This window comes from Sinocyclocheilus anshuiensis, unplaced genomic scaffold (assembly GCF_001515605.1).
Source record: "Sinocyclocheilus anshuiensis isolate Anshui unplaced genomic scaffold, SAMN03320099.WGS_v1.1 scaffold2347, whole genome shotgun sequence".
In the NCBI taxonomy this organism is placed as follows: Eukaryota; Metazoa; Chordata; class Actinopteri; order Cypriniformes; family Cyprinidae; genus Sinocyclocheilus; species Sinocyclocheilus anshuiensis.
Genome location: NW_015541043.1, coordinates 92117 through 112898, shown reverse-complemented (window position 1 = coordinate 112898; position 20782 = coordinate 92117). Strand labels below are relative to the sequence as shown.

Sequence of the window (20782 nt, the reverse complement as noted above, 5' to 3'; positions counted from 1 at the left end):
GACATTCACTCTCTTTCTCTCACACACACACACACACACACACACACACACACACACACACACACACACACACGGCAGGCAGCAGTGGGTCGTGGGTTGTGTCTGTGTGTGAAGTGGGTCGTGGGTTGTGTCTGTGTGTGAAAGAGCTCTAAAAATTGAATGAGAAGCATCAATTAATGACCTGCTATCTGTGACCCCATTTCCTTTCTCTCTTCTTTTCCATTGCATTTTTGGGATTTTCTCTTTTTGCTGGATTCCCAGGAGTCCGTCACTCTGACTGTGTGTTTTGTACCTAGATTTGTCAAGTTCTTTAAACATGTGACAACATCCAGTGGAATTGCTAGGTTTGCTGGGCCACCTGTACTCAGTCCCACCTTTTCCCCTACTAGCGACATCAAATACGAGTTTAACTGATAACTTTTACCTGATGTTTAAGAATTCATCTGATAAATCTTAGTTTAAAAAAAGCTTTATTTCACAAAACTTCATCCAAACCTGTGCAAAGCAGGAAAACTGCTCATTTAGATTGTGTTCTACAACGTTTTTTTTTTTTTCAGAGGAACAGGTCAGTGTCAGGCTGATTGTCAGAGCTTGAAGGTCTTCACAGCGAATCAAGAGACTTCTTGCCTCTGGACACACCAATGAGCTGTCAGATTGGGCGGGACCACGGTGACCTCATAAAGAAAAGGCACTTGAGGAGTCTCTGCACTACTGGCACACAAATAATTGTATGTATTTGTGAGCCATTTGCCTCTTCAAAAATTGAAGAAAGTGTTGTCCTTTTTTCTCATGACAAAAATGGGCGTGTTTTCTCAGGTGTGTGTATGCGGCTGAGTCGGACAACCTGGGAAGGGGAAGGTGGGACGTCCTGTCTGTGGGGCCCTTTGGAATCCTGGGATTCGTAGTCCAACCGCATTGATGGGCCTCTTCCTTTCATTTCCTGCTCCCTGCGTCTCTGTTCTTGTCGCAGGAGCTCCTGGGCCTCCAGGAGGACACGTGCATTGTAGCCGCCACCCACCGAGGAACCACCGGCTCCTGGGGGAGCAGAGAGGCCATTCCTGCAGCCAGGACGAGGAACGGTCCGCGGGACGGAACAAGGTCCCTGGTAGCTGGAGTAATGGCCACTGTCTTTGGCTGCCTGGAAACCATCTCCGGCTGGACACATTCTCTCCCACTCCCTCTCTGAGGCTGGGGTGGGTGTCTTACGAGGATGGCTACACACAGGGAGAAATGGGCAAGGTGAGATGCTGTGTGTGCACATGACATTAAGACATTAATAGTTTGTTCCTATTGAAACAGGAAGTAGAGCTGAGACATACGAAAGATTTTTTTTACACCACAGTCCAAACCACACTTGACAGCTTTCAAAATGAATAAAATCCAGCCAATTCCTATTAAACCATAAGAAGGAGTAATTTTGGTGGAAGAAAATATATGTATTTATTTATTGCCTATTTTGCTTAAAGAGAAAGGTTGGATTTTGTTGTACAAATTTAAACTACTATTCAAATATACACTTCTTTTCAAAAGTATGGGTTTGGTAAGATGTTTTGTGTTTTTTTTTTTTAAAGAAGGCTGCATTTACACAATAAAAAATACAATAAAAAAGTAATATTGTAAAATATTAATACAATTTAAAAGAACTGTTTTATATCTTCATATATTTTAAAATTAGATTTACTCTTGGCATTTAACTTTTTTTTCTGTTTTCTATTTTAATTTTTGTCAGTTGTAGTAATTTTGTTGTTGTCATTTTTATTAGCTTTTGTTTTATCTATATAGTACACAGATAATATATCTATATAGCTCTTATGACTTATTATTTCAGTTTTTAGTTATTTTAGTACTTCAACACGTACCGTGGCAGAGAGCTGTACTGTCTCTGAGCATGTGTGAAAGCTTCTCTGGCTTCCTGCCTCTGTAACTGCACCTCCACAGACACTGAGTGTCGGCCAGATGATGTCTGTGAGCTGCAGTTGGACTGTAACACAGTTATTAACATGTCCATTTAACACAAACAGGTAAAAGTTCAGTAGAGAAAAGCTTGAAAGAGACTGAGTTATGGAAAGATCATTAAGAACGAATAGACACACACACTCAAGCTAAGCATTTACCAGGTTTCAGAGATGTTTTTGTGTATAGGTCTGTGACATTTGTGCAGACATGTGCGTTTGAATGTGACATTATTACCAGCCCTATGACCTTTGGCGCATTACTGCTGTTAATGAAACCATTAGAGTAGATTATAACCCATAAAATATTCATGGAGTTAGTTATTACTCTTCATAATAAAATTACAGCTACATTATGGTCCTCAATAATTATAATAAAAATTAGCACTCATTATTCAAATGACCACATCATTAAAAAGATATAATTCCCAAAAGAACAATATGCAAATGAAAACAAAAACTTAAGTATAGGCAAATATCTGATTTGTCTATTTAAAATGAAAATTTAATTAGAAAATTATTTACTATATAAATGTACATACATTAAAATTATTTATAAAATTCTACTTAAAATATTTGATAATTATAAACCCTGATATATTTTTCATCTCCTGTGGTTCTAGTTTTTTTTCCTCTAAGATCCAGTGATTTACAGTGCATTCAAGGTTTATGTTCATCAATTTTTATGATTCTTGGGAATCAAGCCCATGACCTCGGCATTGCTAGCGACATGCTCTACCATTTAAACTATAGAAGCTCATCTAACATACATTATGGACACAAAGGTGAGGCTGGAATGAGGACACACACAGCAGACCATAGATGAATGTTAGATAAATGTTAGCTGGATGTTAGGTGAATGCTAGATGAACATTAAGTGAATATTAGTACATTTTATGTTGAGTAGGATTTGTGGTGATAATATAATGAAGAACTTCTCTAATGTAATTCATTAAGAAATCCCACACACACATTCACACTTGGTTGGCACAGAACATGAGGGTGTAATTATAAACAATAAAAGACTCATTTAACACCGCCTCTCTCTCACACACACACTGACTGCTTTGTTCTGTACTCAGAAAAGTGCAAATGCGGTAAATTGCTCATGACCCATAAGAATGCGTTTCATTTATGGCAACATTTACATTGAGTTCCCTGCTCTCGTCACGCTCAGTCAAACAGATGAATGCTGTCCCAGGCATGCTCAATCACGAGCCGATCCACACGGAGATTTCCATTAACTCTAATGAAGGAGAACAGCATGCTGGGATTGATTGACACAGCTTGCCAGTCATGTTGCCGTGGAGACAGAGGTGTTGAAGGATGTGTGGAGTTAGCCCAGTTCATTAATACGCACACACACTTCACTGCCTAAAACAACATCAGTGTCACAGGAATGTACCATTTCTTTGCTAAACAGATTATGGCATTAAAGGTCTGATACGAATTCATTAACGGTATGAGATTTATAACAGCCGATGATGTTAACGTTGACACACAAGCACTCACAACAAATGGTTAGTGATCAGGAAAAAGTGGAAATTTTTCCATTTATTCTCACCAGTCATCTCTCTCAGAGAAAAATTCCATGAAGAAATGATGGACGTGTTTGAAACACACCTGAACTGGATTTGATTCAGCTACAGAAACTCTTAGACTCAAAGGCTCATTAAAGCAAACCACCCATCTTTATTCTGTTGCCTTTTGCTTTACAAAAAAGGTTTTTAGGCATAGTAAAAAAAAGGTTATCATGGGGTTTTTTGAAAACTGGGAAAAAATTGGGGATGAAAAAGGACATTTAAGATGTTATTTAATACAGTTACATAATCACTACCATTACAAAGCGAAACAACAAAAATAATTCCATACATTAAAGTTGAGTGAATGGAAAATTTAAAAAGAGAAATTTACATTAAGGAAAATACACATAATACCGCGTGTAACAGTTCATTGAAACTCTCTCCCTGGAAAAATTATTACAAATCAATAACGTAAAAAAAAAAATCTACACAGAAGTGTTTCTGAAATGATCTTGAAGTGCAACTCATTCCTGACTTAAAGAGATCGTTTACCCAAAAATGTATATTCCATCATCATTTACTCAATTGTTTCAAACCTGTATTACTTTATTTCTTCTGTGGAACAAAAGATAAGTTATCTTAGGAATGCTTGAACTAGGATAGGGGAACTTGAATATGGTCCACAACAAATGAATTTCATTGCATGGAAGAAAAAAAAAATCGTATTTTGAGTTTCACAGAAGTAAAGTCATACATGTTGGGAACAACATGAGTAAATCATGAAAGAATTTTCATTTTTGGGTGAACTATCCCTTTATTAGGACTTTCTGCTCCATTTTATAGGCATAAAGGTTTAAATTGACCTAAATCCAGATCATCATATTGAGTTCACACTCAATCCAGATTCTAATGATCTGGATTTTAATTCGTTACGTTAATACTAAACAATTTCAGTCTAAAAACATTCATTTTTATACTCAGATACACACACACACACACACACACTCTTCTATCTTGCAGACATACATTTAGCCAATCGCAGTTCTTGCCTTAATTCATGATCTGCTGAAGTCATGACAGCTGTGATATGGTTGAACAGATGAATGGATGGGTGAACAGTCCAGATGGATGAACACATGGTGATGTTAGCATTGTTAGCTGATAATGTCAGTGTCAGAGGTGACATGCTCCTGCATGCAGTGGTCTCAGGTTAGCAGTTAGTATTAGCCCAGGCCTGGAGGTCGTATATGTAACCGCTCCAGTCCTTGGACTTAGTCTTATCCTTCCTGGGAGCTCCCAGAGACCATGGGGCGTACGTCCAGTGATCATGGGTGCACATACACAGCTCACACACTCACCCAGGGCTGCTCCAAGCTGTAGGCACGGTGGCGATCATCTGGCTCCGCATCTTCCTGCCTGACCTGCTGGAACTCCTGGCGTAAGCGCTGGATTCGGTCATGGTTGCTGGGCGTCAGCCTGTTAGGAGCAGGAGGAAGAGGGCACATGATGACACATTAGAACATTACATCATAATCCCTTTGATCCTATTCTCTCTGGAACGACAGGTGTTGGAAGTGTGACCCTGTCTAAAAGGTCATCTAGTTACGCTCCACTACCTTTATGAGAACAAAGATCAAGGTGTCACACACGGTGAACAGATGGTCCAGATACCTACATGGGTAACAAACACGGTCTCTCTATGCTACTATGCTCCACAAGATCAGATCAGTAAAGCCCGCAGCAGAATTCACCAGACACGGACAAGTGGCAGCTTACATTACAGTATAGATGTGTGTGTGTGTGTGTGTGTGTGAGAAAGAACCAGACAGATTTACTCTTATTAAAATGTCAATCACATGTTGAGTGTTTACGATATAGAGGACAGCAAGTGGGGCTTTTTACACATGAGCAGATGTCCAGTTTAAAACACACAGACGCCATATAAACTTTGTCATAGAAGATGACTCAAGATGATTTAAGAATGCAGACTAATCAGAAAACATGCATGTGTTTCTAATATGAATATGAATATATATAGAAATGGTGCAGAACAATTTTCACTCAGAAATTACTAGTAATTTCACAAATAATTACAAAGAAGCTGCAAGTAATCATGAAAGTTTGAAGTAGAAAGACTGAAATAGCATTTTCTTGTTAAATGTACACCAATAATCTTTGTTTTATTTACTACAACTTGTTTTATCTTCTATATTTGTATATATATATATATATATATATATATATGAGCAATATCACGAGTAGCAGTGCGTTATGGCTGTATATCGGCATGGCTGTGATTCTGCCATAGGCATGAGGCCACGAGTGCTGTAGTTAATCACAGTGTGCCGATATACAGCCATATCGCAGTGCTACAAGTGTGATATTGCGTTTATACAACAGTTACATAAGAAGTAACAACATAAGAAATAACAACAGTGTGTCTTTAAAAACCCTCTTTTGTGCAAACTACTACTTTACACCACAGATACAAATCTCAGTTTGATAGTTTAACAGCTGAGCCCAAACTGTTACTAATTCGAAAATGTCACTTTAGAGCTAGTAACGAAGGAACGTTGAGTTGCTTCATTGAAAGCTTTTTGTATTACTGTATTAAAAGCTCACTGTATTATGTAGAGTATTATGAGAGAGAGATGGATTGAGCGAGTGTGATTACTTGCATCTGATACAGCATTCATTCTTCAGCTCGATCTAATATTCACAATAAAACATTAGTTTGAATGTCTGCTGAGGAAAGCGATATCTTTGTTGTATTATCCTTTCATCTGTTAAAGGTGATTTCCGATGATGGCACTGCTCACTGCATTTGTTGGCCGCATCTTACAAGGTGTTGTTGAAAGTAAAAATAACTTACTTGTTTACAACCCTGTTTCAGTCTCTTTCAAAAGTCTTTACTGCTGCTGACTCACTCACAAAAACAGTCTCTTGTAATAATGTAACTAAAATCACTAGAGATGCACCGATTGCAATTTTCTTGGCCGATTATACACAGCTCACACACTCACCCAGGGCTGCTCCAAGCTGTAGGCACGGTGGCGATCATCTGGCTCCGCATCTTCCTGCCTGACCTGCTGGAACTCCTGGCGTAAGCGCTGGATTCGGTCATGGTTGCTGGGCGTCAGCCTGTTAGGAGCAGGAGGAAGAGGGCACATGATGACACATTAGAACATTACATCATAATCCCTTTGATCCTATTCTCTCTGGAACGACAGGTGTTGGAAGTGTGACCCTGTCTAAAAGGTCATCTAGTTACGCTCCACTACCTTTATGAGAACAAAGATCAAGGTGTCACACACGGTGAACAGATGGTCCAGATACCTACATGGGTAACAAACACGGTCTCTCTATGCTACTATGCTCCACAAGATCAGATCAGTAAAGCCCGCAGCAGAATTCACCAGACACGGACAAGTGGCAGCTTACATTACAGTATAGATGTGTGTGTGTGTGTGTGTGTGTGAGAAAGAACCAGACAGATTTACTCTTATTAAAATGTCAATCACATGTTGAGTGTTTACGATATAGAGGACAGCAAGTGGGGCTTTTTACACATGAGCAGATGTCCAGTTTAAAACACACAGACGCCATATAAACTTTGTCATAGAAGATGACTCAAGATGATTTAAGAATGCAGACTAATCAGAAAACATGCATGTGTTTCTAATATGAATATGAATATATATAGAAATGGTGCAGAACAATTTTCACTCAGAAATTACTAGTAATTTCACAAATAATTACAAAGAAGCTGCAAGTAATCATGAAAGTTTGAAGTAGAAAGACTGAAATAGCATTTTCTTGTTAAATGTACACCAATAATCTTTGTTTTATTTACTACAACTTGTTTTATCTTCTATATTTGTGTATATATATAAATCAAATGTAAAATAACACATCCAGTGTTATTTTACATTTGATAACTTTAATGGTAAGCATTAATCTGTATTTAATTTGTACAATTAAGACTACAGAAATTAAAGTAATCAAATGTAAAATAACTGGATGTGTTATTTTACATTTGATTACTTTAATTTCTGTAGTCTTCATTGTAAAAATTAAATACAGATTAATGCTTACCATTAAAGTTATAAAACGTATTCAGTCAAGAGCAGAAAATGATTTTCTTTGTCTTTTGTTCTTTGATTAACATGACAGACAGCAGCAGGTATATTGGACTGCGGTCCCTTTAAGAGTTTATCCACGGACCCAATATACTGTTACACAACATGCGTTCTCTTTCTCAACTATTTAACGTTCCAAAACTGGATACTCGCTAAGACGGGTATTTTGACAATTTTGTATGTATTTGAACGTTTTAGCAGTTAGCCACTCATTTTGGTATTTGTGGCTCACAAGCTGTTTGAGACTGAGCGCGGATTGTGCGCTCCACTAATATAGATCAGTGGTGGTGCGCGCGCGTTTGGTATAAGCGTGAAACCTGCGGGAATGACTATAATGCGCAATACAAGCACTATTTAACCGGAGCGAATGAGACGTGTGTGAGAGAGAAGGCGTCGTCGGAGAGATGAGAGTGAGAATGCGCGGCTGATGTTATTGCCTGTGCCGCTGGTAACAAAACGGATTGGTTCGAAATCGGAAAGAAGTGAGACTGACCGACCGATCACCGATCCGAGCCGATCATGAGGAAAATCGGCCGATTCCGATCCCTCGCCGATCGATCGGTGCATCTCTAAAAATCACCATCATGAACATTTCTCAATACTAAATACTATAATTAAATACTACTATTATTTATGTAAAATATTATTTATTGAATAATAATATTGACTAAAACAACAACAACAGCCATCATAAAAGTTGCTAGGCAATTCAGTCAAAAGTACAAAGGCAGCGTATATAACATACAGCATTAAAGTTACATAAAATATAATATGAGATTTTACCCTCAGCCAAAGCTACTTACTCTGGAACAAATATTAAATTAATGAGACCAAAGACTGCCCGTTAGATTTACCCAAAACAAATTATATCTCATGTTTAACCCCTATAGCAGGGTTCCTCAAATCTTGCCCTGGAGGGCCAATGCTCCAACTCCTCCCACCTTACATATACCTAAACCTACCCGTCTCCACCCCCTGATCCCTAAACCCACCCATCTCCACCCCCTAAGATGTGGATCCAACCCCGCCCCCTGGATCTTTGTTCTGCAGTGAGGGGCTACTGGCAAATTCCAGAAGATCTGGCCGAGGTGAGGCTGCAAATTTTCGAATAGACGTTATTTTTATTAACAAACTGCATATTTGAAGTCTAAAGTACATTCTTGCCTAAAAACTCTTAAAACTACATTACGTGACACAAAAACAGTATTATTTACAAAATTATAGTGGATTTGGCCTCCGCCATGACACTCACTGGGAGAAATACCGCAAGCGGAGTGATACAAACGGTAAAATGGTTGGGGTGCTATTGTCTGTGTGTGTGTGTGGGTGTGTAGATGGATAGATAGATAAATCTTTAACAAAAATGTCAAAGTAACAATCAGTACGTCACTTTTTTAATGAATGAAACTTTTTGTACATGTATCATTTCCTTCATTTCAACTGAAAGAACAAGACTTGCGGTTCAATGCATGTTGTTAATTCAGTGTTTGCTTTGACAGTCATTTTAGTGAAGGATTCATTTGACTGATACAAATCAGCTGTAACGTGAGAGCTTTTTAGTCCAATTTCTTAAAACAACTGGTTTGTAAGAGTAATTTGTTTGTGAGTCAGACTATACTAGTCACATTATATAGTTGTTTTTGAGTCCAGCAATGCTTAACATTATTTCGCAGCACCCAGGTCTTTGTATCTCATCACATTTCAGACTGCAAACTCCCAACAGAAATATAATTTCTCACATTTGCCATGGCGGTGCAGATTCAGCAGCTGCGCCACTGACACATACACATAAAAATACATAGGTCAAATATTCGCTCTAAAACCCCAACTGAACTCTTTCTCTTGGCATTGAAACACTTAGACCTGATCTAAAACATACACCAATCAATACAAACTCATCAAAAATACACAAATACATCAACACCATGGAGCCATTTAATTCAATAAGAGAATCAATGAAGAACTGCTGTAATGTTTCCGGAAAGGCTAAAAGAAAAACCTTGCAACATCTAAATGCATTACAATGCCCAGATGAACAAAGAAAGTCAGTGTGAGTGTGCATGCACGTGCTGACGCAGCAGCAACCCTCTACGCACACCTTGGCAATATAATCGCCAATGGCTAGTAAATCTTTTTGTTTACTCGCCAGACGGATATACTATTTTACACACTTACACACACACACACACACACACGGGGACATTACATAGACTTCGATTGTTTTTATATACAGATAGTTACTTTGTTATTTTGACAGGAAAATACAACAAAGAATATGGTTTACATGTAGCGCGTCGATTCAGCGTGGTATGCAAGACTCTCGCTCTCTCTCTTTGCATGTGTGAGAAACACAGCGCTATCAGTAAAGCGACGGCGAGTCGTGCGCCTTCACACTAGTTTACGGTACGTCAAATACAGGTGCGCTGCGTGCTACATACTGCGCATCCATTGAGTACATGACATGATCCATTGAGCGCATCCAAATAGTACAGATCGCTTGACGGAGAGTCAGCGTGTTTATCGAGTGAAAATCTGTGTTGAACGGCTCTCACACACATACTGGCGAGTAAAATCTAAGAATTTATTAGCCAATGGCTAATGTTAGACATTATTTAGTCGCCCGGAGTAAGATTTAGTCGCATATGCGAGTGATTTACTCGCAATGTAGAGGGTTGAGCAGTAACATTACCTGTGCGAAATTACGTTTCCATTGTCAGCTGCATTGACAAACACATTTGTTCAGTTTTTTTCTTTTTTCTTTTTTTCAGGGCGAATGCGTATATATACACATATATATGGTATAAGCCGGACAGGATGTCCCTTTGACCCCACCATGAGATTGCTTTTTTCACTGCCAACAGCTGGAGCCATTTAAAAGCCAAGCCAAAGCCAACTAAAAAAGTGGCATAACTCTCAGATCAGACTGAGAGACTCACCGGAATTACACACACATTCACTTATGACACATAGAGGAGCGTATTTAGCAGTCATGTTTGAGTAGAAAAGTTTGTGTGTGACCTGTTAAAGACGTTACTCTACAAACCCACAAAATAACACGCAACAGTCCATTCAATACTTCAAATCTGACAGATGACTATAAAATAATTATAACAGCAGAAAATCTAATCAATTATGAAAATGCAGCATTCCTCATTTGTGTATGCCCATATAACTAGTTTGTTTGCTTCTGTGTGAGACATAAACATTACCATAATACATAAATGTATGTTTGTGTGTACGTATGATGAAATGCTTAAAATAGATTAAAAATGTATAAAAATCGACAAAATTACAGCCAGAAATCAGGTAAATCTGAAAAAAAAAAAAAAATCTAACTTTGGCGACATCTTGAAAGGAAAAAAAATTTATTCATAAATTATTATAAAAGTGCATAAATCTCTCTTTTAGGAGCTCTTATGATTTGAGTTAGTCTGTGTTCATCATGATTAGCTGATATTAAAGGCATTTTAGATGTTAAGGTAAAGGTGTATGAGATTCTAAAGTAGAACTAACAAAATGGACCTCTTAAAGGGATATTCGAACCAAAACTCATGTCATTCCAAACCTGTATGACTTTGTCTTCTGTGGAACACAAAATAAGATATTTTGAAGAACACTGGGAACCAAAGGACACGGGATCTATTGTATGGACAAAAACATGGAGACATTTCTCAAACTATCTTCTTTTGTGTTCTACTGAAGAAAGAAATCATGCAGGTTTGGAACAACCCCTGCCGGTATGAGACTTGAACCTGCAACCTTAAGCTTAAGTCCAACTCTCTAACCATTAGGCCACGACTTCCCCAAGGGAAGGGTGAGCAAATTATAGAATTTTCATTTAGGATGGCGTATGCTTTTAAAGATCAGCACTTTCAACAGTGTTCCACATTCTCCTGGCATTTTCATCTAACAGCTGTGAGCTCAAAGCACCAGAATCAGGTCAAAATAATCAATACACAACCAACCATGAATGAAAATGACAACATAGTAATAACTTCTCTTTTATTACTTTAAATGAACAGAAAAGAGAGTTGGGAGTGAGAAGGGATGAAACCAGACCCATTTAAATGGACTTTTCACAGGTAAACGCACATGCTTTTGAAAAACACACAGTTTAAGTGGGCACTTATTGTTAATTTACCCCATTATTTTTCTCCAGCTCTCAATAAGGGCTGCCATTTTGTGGTCAAGAAAGTGCATCACAATCAAAAGTGCACTTCACTTTAAATTCATCATTGATATGATTAAGGGTCCAACCCATTGTAACACAACATCTGACATTCACTCTCTCACAGCCTCATCTGACATTTGTCCTCTCCCAGCCTGAGGTTCACCCCTCACAGTCTAATCTAGAATTCTTCCTCAAAGCCTCATCTAGAATGCTACCTCTCAGTCTCATCTGACCTCCACCCTCTCACAGCCTCATCTGACATTTATCCTCAGTCTCATCTAGAATTCATCCTACATTCTTCCTCTCATAGCCTCATCTGACATTCATCCTCTCACAGCCTCATCTAGCATTCACCCTCTCACAGCCTCATTTAGAGTTCTTCCTCTCACAGCCTCATCTAGCTTTCACTTTCTCTCATAGCCTCATTTAGAAATCACCCTCTCACAGCCTCATACTGCATTCATCCTTTCACAGCCTCATCCAACATTCATCCTCTCACAGCCTCGTTTAGAAATCACCCTCTCAAAGCCTCATACTGCATTCGTCCTTTCACAGCCTCATCTAGCATTCGCCCGGTGCATAGAGGGAGAAGTCTGATTATAATGACTGTTATGATCTGCTGGAGTCATTACTGAAATGGTTCATCTAGAGGATGCAAAGTCTCTGCGTACAGTCATACAGCAAAGCTTTTAAAACCACTGATACACAAAAAGATAGATATGAGCAGATAAAACCTTTCTCTCTGACAGATCTCTTTATAAAAGGAATGAATGTTCTGCCCGAGCATATAATGCGGCATCTAATATCAATATGTAAACAGCTTCTAGCATGTGAAAGGAGATTTGGAGACATATGGTCTCATCACGGGTCATAATTTATTTTGAGAGCAGTGTGCATGTGTTGTCAGGAATTGTGATGATAACATCGGTTTTAATGTACTTTAAAAGACCTCCAGTCGCCAATAGAGCATATAAGACTCACTATCGCCATGGTAACCATGCCTTCCTGTTGAAATGGACAGACCACATTATTTTGGGCAGTTCAGTGCTTGCTATAAGTGCACAAATGGAAAGATTGTCACAAATGCTGCTGTGCACTCAACACCTTGTGAGGAAGATAAACATGAAAGTATAAAAACAAAAATAACCATATCAGAAATGATCTATAACATTGTTTCTTTTTTAATTACTGTCTGACAGGCTGATATTTGAAGCTAGATTAGAAGTCTTGCTTTTTCCTCATTTGAAACAGTACACTTTTTCTATACCAGGTTACAGGTTATTGGCTATATCATAAATATTATATGTAAATATGTCAAAACTGGTCATTTATCAGTTGGCCAATATTCAGTGTCATTTTAAAATGTGGATACAGGAAACAACAGAAAGCATATTATAAAATCCTACAACAAAGTTATTTCAATATAAACAAATATTCAAAAATTCAGACACGCACATCATTACCCTGATATAAAAGTTTGATATTCTTACACAAACATATATTGGTTATACTGTCCACCTCTAAACTCTTGTTAAGCTTTTCTGCAATTCACAGCTGACAGGTCTCTTGGGACGGGAGTTAAACAATATGTGCAGACATTACTGTATGGGAATAATGCCACTGATACACACTTAAACACAAACAGATACACATCTCAGTGAAAGCTGCGCATGTGTGTATTTTTGCTCACTGGAAATTGAGAACAGGCATAAAGTCCTGCCAGCTAACAGTTCTGCTGAGTGAGGTGACCAAAAAAAAACAGGCGCCAAGACCGTGGCAAACAATTTTACAATGTAGACCAGCTCTCACACACACACACACACACACACACACACACACACACTATAAATACTTAGATACTTTCACATTAACTATGGACTGTTTGATTATTTATATTGTTCAAGCAGCTTTTACATTATAGAATATGTATATAAGACATCTATACTGTTACAAAACATTTCTGTTAAAAAACATTTGAGCAGCAAATCAGCATATTATTATAATGATTTCTGAAGGATCATGTAACACTGAAGACTGAATTAATAGCTGCTGAAAATTCAGCTTTGCCATCACAGCAATAAGTTATATTTTATATTAAAATTGAGAATTGGTAATAATATTTCACAATTTTACAGTTTTTACTGTATGTTTTAATCTAATAAATGAAGCCATGGTGAGCATAAGGGATCTCTTTAGAAAACATTACAATACACACAGACTTTTTTTGTAAGTTCATTTTCTTACTTTGCCTCCCTTACGTTTACACATGCAAATTGTATTTCAGTACTGACAGCTTCAATTAACCATTAAGTCAAGTCATTAACTCTTGGTAATGTTAGAGCTGTCAATGCTTTAATTGTGGTTCTACACTGTACAGCACTCTGAATCACACCACTTCTTTTTAACAAGGCATTTAACTCAGCATCTGACTTTCAGAGAGTCGCGTTACTCCGCCTAAAGGGGATCGATGTTCATTGACACAAAAGGAAAACATCTTTAAAGGGGTTTGAAGGTTATAGTGAGTATCTTTTTAAATGATGGTGTTGTGTTTTTTTGTCAGATGTGCTGCTAATTTGAAACATACGGGAGCATAAACTCTTCAGGCAGTGTGTGAGGAATGGCTCTTGTGGCCCATTGAGCCTCGAGTTCAAGTCACATCAAAGAATGACCTTGACAAATACACACACATACACAGATGGTCGAGGTCCAGAGGTGCAGTTTAGGCTTGTGTGGGATCTGTCTTGTAAATGGCTCAAAAGGCCTTTGCACACTCACACACAGCGTCACAGGGACCTGTATGTGTGCGGATAAACAGTTATGATTGATTTCAGCACCATTGGAGGCAGTGCGGTTCAGCTCCCATGAGACACTGCGTAGCAAAGTGGCAGTCAGACTTCACCTTTGAAGACAGAAGAATGTTTACGTGTGTGTTTCTGATCTGTGTATTGCTGAAACACTTGCAGGAATCACTCACTTTAAGTCCAATTAGTAAGTAAATCAAAAACAGGTTCAGGATGAGTTTGCATCTTCGAGCATGCGTGTTTTTTAAAACCATAGACGGCAAAAAATGTGAATATGCAGACTCTATAGACTGTTGGAAACAATCAAAGAAACAATAAACCCCAGTACATTCACCACAACAAATAGTGTGAAAAAAACAAAACATTTTTTACAAACCCACAGAGACCATTTTTTATCCACACATAGACCTACAAACACTAATGGTCAAAAGTTTGGAATAATTATAATATAATAATATATATTTTTGTCTTTTTATGTTTTTGAAAGAAGTCACTTATGCTCACTAAGGCTGCATTCATTTGATAATAATGTAAAAAAAAAATTACAGTAAAAAAATACAGCAATATTGTGAAATATGTTTACAATTCAAATAAATTATATTTTAATAGATGTTATAATGTAATATATTCTTGCGATGGCAAAGCTGCATTTTCATCAGCCATTACTCTAGTCTTCAGTGTCACATGATCCTTTAGAAATCATTGTAATATGATTTGCATTCTAAAAAAGCACAAAGGCATACTGCCAAAGTATGTTTCTGTAAGTGTAATATCCTTTGAGCCACGCTGTTTTGTATGTGTTAAACCCCCAAGTGGCTAAGAAATTAGCGCACCTTTTCTCAACAAGCTGCACAATTTGAAGAATCCTTCATGTTTGTAGCACAAACATCATGGACGCCTTAAAATTTAATACTTACTATGAGCAATAATGACGCAAGCGGCAGTAAAATGGGAAGGAGGAGGACTGCTTCTAAAAAAACCCTGACTAGAAAATGTAATTACATTTGAAAGAATTCAATGATTATAACCGAAAATTCCCTCCATTGAATTACTCTCACATTAGTATAGATACTTATATGTCCTCTGGGGGACAATACGAGCTGTAGGAGCAAGAGAGGTGAAATTTCCACAAATACGTCCATAAACGCTTTTTCCTGAAGTGTCTGAGAGACTGAGAGAGAGCAGAGAAAATATAGCTGCCCTGCTCTCACCCTTACTGGACTAAAGTCAGCAGGAAAGCCCCGGACCATGAAACTATCAAGTATACAATGCTCAATGGACACACACACACACCTGAACATACAACCAGACGGGAATTCTAAATTGCCTAAAATATCCGGGTTTTGGCTTTGTTTTCCTATTTACGTGCTCTCTATAAAGGCCTCATACATTCAGTGTATTTGCATTGCTTTGACTGCTCTTCATAGATCCCACTTTCTCGCACGGCACAACTGGTTGATTATGTACAATGCCTGCACACTATTGGTCACTACTTTTTAATCGTATTCAAATATTGGATACACTTGTATAAACAGATTACAGGTGTCACGTCGTAGAATTCGTCTCATTCAACGAAATAAAAACGCCTCATTCATTGCAGCTTTAGGTACAGTTGTGAGCTGCTGACTAAAATGTAAATGTAAAATTCAAGGAAAATGTAAAATTGCACAAAAATTTAAATGCTTTCATCCCGATCAGGATCACATTAGCCAAAAAGTGAGTTTCTGAGCTAAATTAACTAAATTAAGCACTTTAAAATAAGGGTTGTTAATGCATTAGCAATCAACAACTAACAGCCTACTTATTTTATAAAATTATAAATGAAAGTTCATGTTAATTCTACATACAGTACAAGACATTTTTAACATTTAACAAGTTTATGAAACTACTATATTGTAAAGTACTAGTAAATAGTATATTGCTACCTAGATTAATGATTACTAATTAATTAAATGACTCATTAGCTGTTAACAAATTTATTTAAGTTTTTAACCATTAAAAAGTAATAACCCCTTTTTTCCGAAAAGCACAATATGGCAACCCTAAAACACAGAAACAAAAACTTTTACCCACAGAAAGTCCTACATACAAATTGGCAAGGTACCATTCTAATACTATTATTTTCTAGAATGACATTTCCATGAAAAATGAAATGTACATGATTTGCATGCTATTTCAAAGTGCTTCAAGGAATACCATATTTCTTGAACCAATCATAGTGGTTTACATGTGGTTACCATGGTTACAGGAGTAATGTGAGTGAAGGGTGTGTGGTTTCTATGGTTACAGTCAGGCATAGGTGGGCAGATTTTTGTGGTGTGGTTGCCAGGGTTACGCCACTGTGCATTGCGGGTAAAGAGCTTTCATTAATGTGACCAAAAGATAAGGCTAATGGACTAGCGGTTTACGGGCAAAGAGTGTGTGTGTGTGTGTGTCTGTGTGTGTGTGTGTGTGTGTGTGTGTGCGCGTGTGTACTGCTGTGTACTGACTTCTAATAGTATTAATCCTGTGCATTTAAGGGAGTCAGTATTTATTGATTTCTCATTACTTCTGCTAACACAATCATGTGTGAGATGTGTATGTGTGTCAGATCGATAGCACCAGAGTGATTCCCCATTCCGATCATTAGATCTGCTTTGCCGATCAGTGTCTTGACATTGTAAGTGGGTTTTAAATACAGAAACATTTATATGTCTGTGATACAGCAAAGTAAACTTTAAGTTCGTCAACATAAAGCCAATTTAAGAAGTCTCAACTCTAATTAAAGTGAGACCAACAAAGAGGCAAAGTAAATGCAGGAATAAAAGAGTATTATGTGAAAAAGAAAGCTTCGTTCTTAACATCTATAATTTCAATAAGCACCTGTTGACTTCAACAGAGCTTGGAGTTAGTATGTTGCTAAACTAATGGCACTGTAGTCTAAATGAGTGTTCACAATTTACAGAAATCCAAGAAAGTTCAACAGTTAAAGTCGAAATGAAACTGAATTGGCAACAGAACTTATCTTCTGTATTATGGCATAAAGACAAGTGTAACAGATTATCGGGAAAAAAATGGTTCTATGTAGTATTTGTTAACTAAATTTTACAATGTTGGTGTTTTACTCAAAAACAGAGACAAATAAAAGCGATCTTGCAGGGATGTGTTTAAATGGACTAAAAGATTGGAGAAGTAGAGAGAGAAGTCTGTTTTTCACTGGAAAACCATGAGGTGTAAAAAAAAAAACCCAGATGAATCATTTGCAATAAAACCAACAACATGGATTTGTAAAATAAATAGATCTTATTTATTTCATGATGACTTTAATGGCATCTCTGGGTAATAAAATTCTTTCCACAATGATCTATAAATCTGCAAGTCCCATAAAACTTGCAACTTTAACGTTTTTCTTGACAAGAGTTAATTTTTCTAAGTAATTAATTAATGGGACTACATGAATTTATTAGATTTTTCTAATCATTTTAATTTCACTTCCTTGAAGTTAAATTCAAATGAAGTGTAGTTCCTGTTTACTAAATTATCTCAAATTCTAATTCAGGATTCAGATTGAAATGTAAAAAGCATTCTCAATTCACTTCTGAAAGGGACATTAAGTTCCTTACACATTAAGCCATGGTACTAATGTGGTTGATGCAGGTTTGAGTCCAATCTGCAACATGCACTTATCCTATCCTATCGTTCACCAATAAAAAATAAAAGTATCGGTATCGGGCGAGTACTGAAAAAAGTGGTATCGGTGCATCCCTACCAATAACCATTCTCTAGTTTCTAATAAAGAGATAAAAGTCACCAAACCCACTCTTACTAACTCGGCAAAACTCGCAAACATGGCACACAGAAACACTAACATTGTGAATTAGATTTTGAGCCATATTTTTCAGGACTGAATGATTTTACTGAGCATTCTGGGATTGTCTTCTACTTTAAGTATATACCTGTATGCAACGCTGCTTTAAATTTTGGCCAAAATTAGGCATCTTAGAAAGCAGCATAATACCTAAGAAGGCAGCTTGCCAGGGTTTGGAGCAGGGCTAATGTCTTCACAGGAAAGACTGAGAAGGTGTGAGTCTGCCTGAGAGAGATCTGTTGGTATGAATGCTCTAATTGGCTCTCTGTACTTCCTGTAACTCCAGCAGTCGGCCTGTTAGTAACACCTCGCACACTTCACTGTACCTTTCCACATGTCAGTCAGGTCATGTGCTGTGAACAGACCTACAGAAAACACCCTGTTAAACTGTCACACACAGGCTGAGGAAACTCCTACCAAGTGCTTCTGATAAAATCAGCTCATATTTATATTCAAGTCATGATTATGAGTTACAACATTCGAATATAAACTCCTAATGACTCATTCATCTGAGTGACACGTTCTATAGCAGCCATTAACAACACAGGCAGTGAGATAATATTTCTAAGCTAATGTCTTATAAACGCACAAACACACGCAGAGCTCACAGCATGACTGAGAGCGAGCGTCGACAACAGAACCAATTAAATCTGAACGTAGTCGTGCGCGCAGGGGACAATTTTATTGTCACACCGGAGTCACTTCTTCTCTCTGAAATATGAAGCCGCCTATTACCAGTGAAACTGTCTGCAGCTGAACGTGGTTTAACGAAAACCTCTGACTGCAAAAAAAAAAAAGTTAATGAGCTGCATTTTGTACTGAAATAAGAAACAAGATTGTCTTTAACTACACACTATGTTAACTGAACCAGTCCATGTGATTTCTGTGATCATCAAAATGCACATGATAGCTAGAGTGAGCTGCCTGCATTGTAGCAACTCCAAAAGTAGAGATGAAAAGGTAACTTCAATTAGAAAAGTACTATTTTATACAATATATTTGCTTTAGAGTGTCATCCCAGATAGCACACATACTGTATGTCTGCAAGATGTCTGTGAAAGATCGTTTCATCTGGAAAGCATCAGCTGTGTACAAACATCTGCTAGACATATTTAGGATGTTTAAGATAAACATCTTAAAGACATTTTCTAAACGTCTATTTGACATCTAATAGGAAACGTCCTATAGACGTATTGCAGATGAGCAAACACTCTAAAAAATGTCTTGCAGATGTCAGTAGCGGCTCGTCGGGGGAGGCACAGCTTCCCCATAATTTTGAGGTGAAAATGGAAGGAGGAAGATTTAATGTTAATAAAATTCACAATTCATTTCAGTTCATGTCTCAGAATGTGGCGCCGCTTTTCTATCGCAAATGTGCCGAATCTGCTGATGTAATTACAACCGCTAATGATAGAGAAGGGTTTGCCAAAATCAGCATCGAGTGTTCACTTTCAGCGCCGAGGAGTGTTGCGAAAAGAACCCTCGCAAGGGAGGCTAGCCTTCTGATATCAACCAATCATCAAAGAGATGTAAATGACGTGATATTAGTTTGAACATCTGCCGCTGCGCTGATAATGTACCAAGTACTTATGATGCTAGCGATATTGAATATTTGATTGCCAACAGATTTACCAAGCTGTCATTCAATAATAATAATAATAATCGGCAGGGATCCCAGACCAATACAATTAGTGTGCCTCCTCTATTTTAAAACACACGAGTCGCCACTGGCAGATGTAAATACAGACGTCAAATAGACGTCTCCTTGATGTAAGTGTGCTATCAGGGATGCTTTTAGCTTAGCAACATGCTAACGTGAAACTCACCTGGAACCTTTTGTGAGCAATGTGAGGAGTGCTATTTCTACGATTTCTAATGCGTAACTTCCCAAATCGGTAACTTATGACATGCCATTTCTGTTAACTACAACTAAAACTATGAAAAAGTTTTCGTTAATTGAAATAAATAAATCATACTTTTTACATTTGAAATGTTGCTTTAGCAACTAACTGAAAAAAGTTTAAATTGAAGTACTACAATTACTGAAACAGAAATACAAATAAATTGAATCTAAATAGAACATTACAATCACAATATTAATAAATACTATAATAGCATATAAATAACAATGCTTAGAAGGCAGCTGCCTGGACAGACAGCAGACATCAAGGCAGCTCACTACTAATTCTTCGATAAGTTCAAACCTGGTGTGTTTCGCAAGATCTACTTTGCAAATGGTCGAACTTGACACCCTAGATAGAATAAGAAAGATAAGAAACTTGATCCTTAATTGTAGAATGCTACACACACACACACACACACACACACACACACACACACACACACACA

General features: G+C 37.6%; 1 protein-coding gene across 2 annotated transcripts in view; it reads right to left on the bottom strand.

Annotated features, from left to right (window-relative positions):
* Positions 1-90: 90 nt before the first annotated feature.
* The window catches only part of LOC107690576 (partitioning defective 3 homolog), a 91788-nt gene continuing 71096 nt past the window's right edge, over positions 91-20782 (bottom strand). For both annotated transcript variants that reach the window (XM_016488946.1, XM_016488947.1), the window contains 3 exons: positions 6499-6616; positions 1860-1981; positions 91-1214 (listed from right to left, as the gene is read on the bottom strand). In XM_016488946.1, coding sequence (XP_016344432.1) covers positions 788-1214; positions 1860-1981; positions 6499-6616 — 667 coding nt within the window. In that variant the 3' untranslated portion in view covers positions 91-787. The remainder of the gene's footprint in view (positions 1215-1859; positions 1982-6498; positions 6617-20782) is intronic.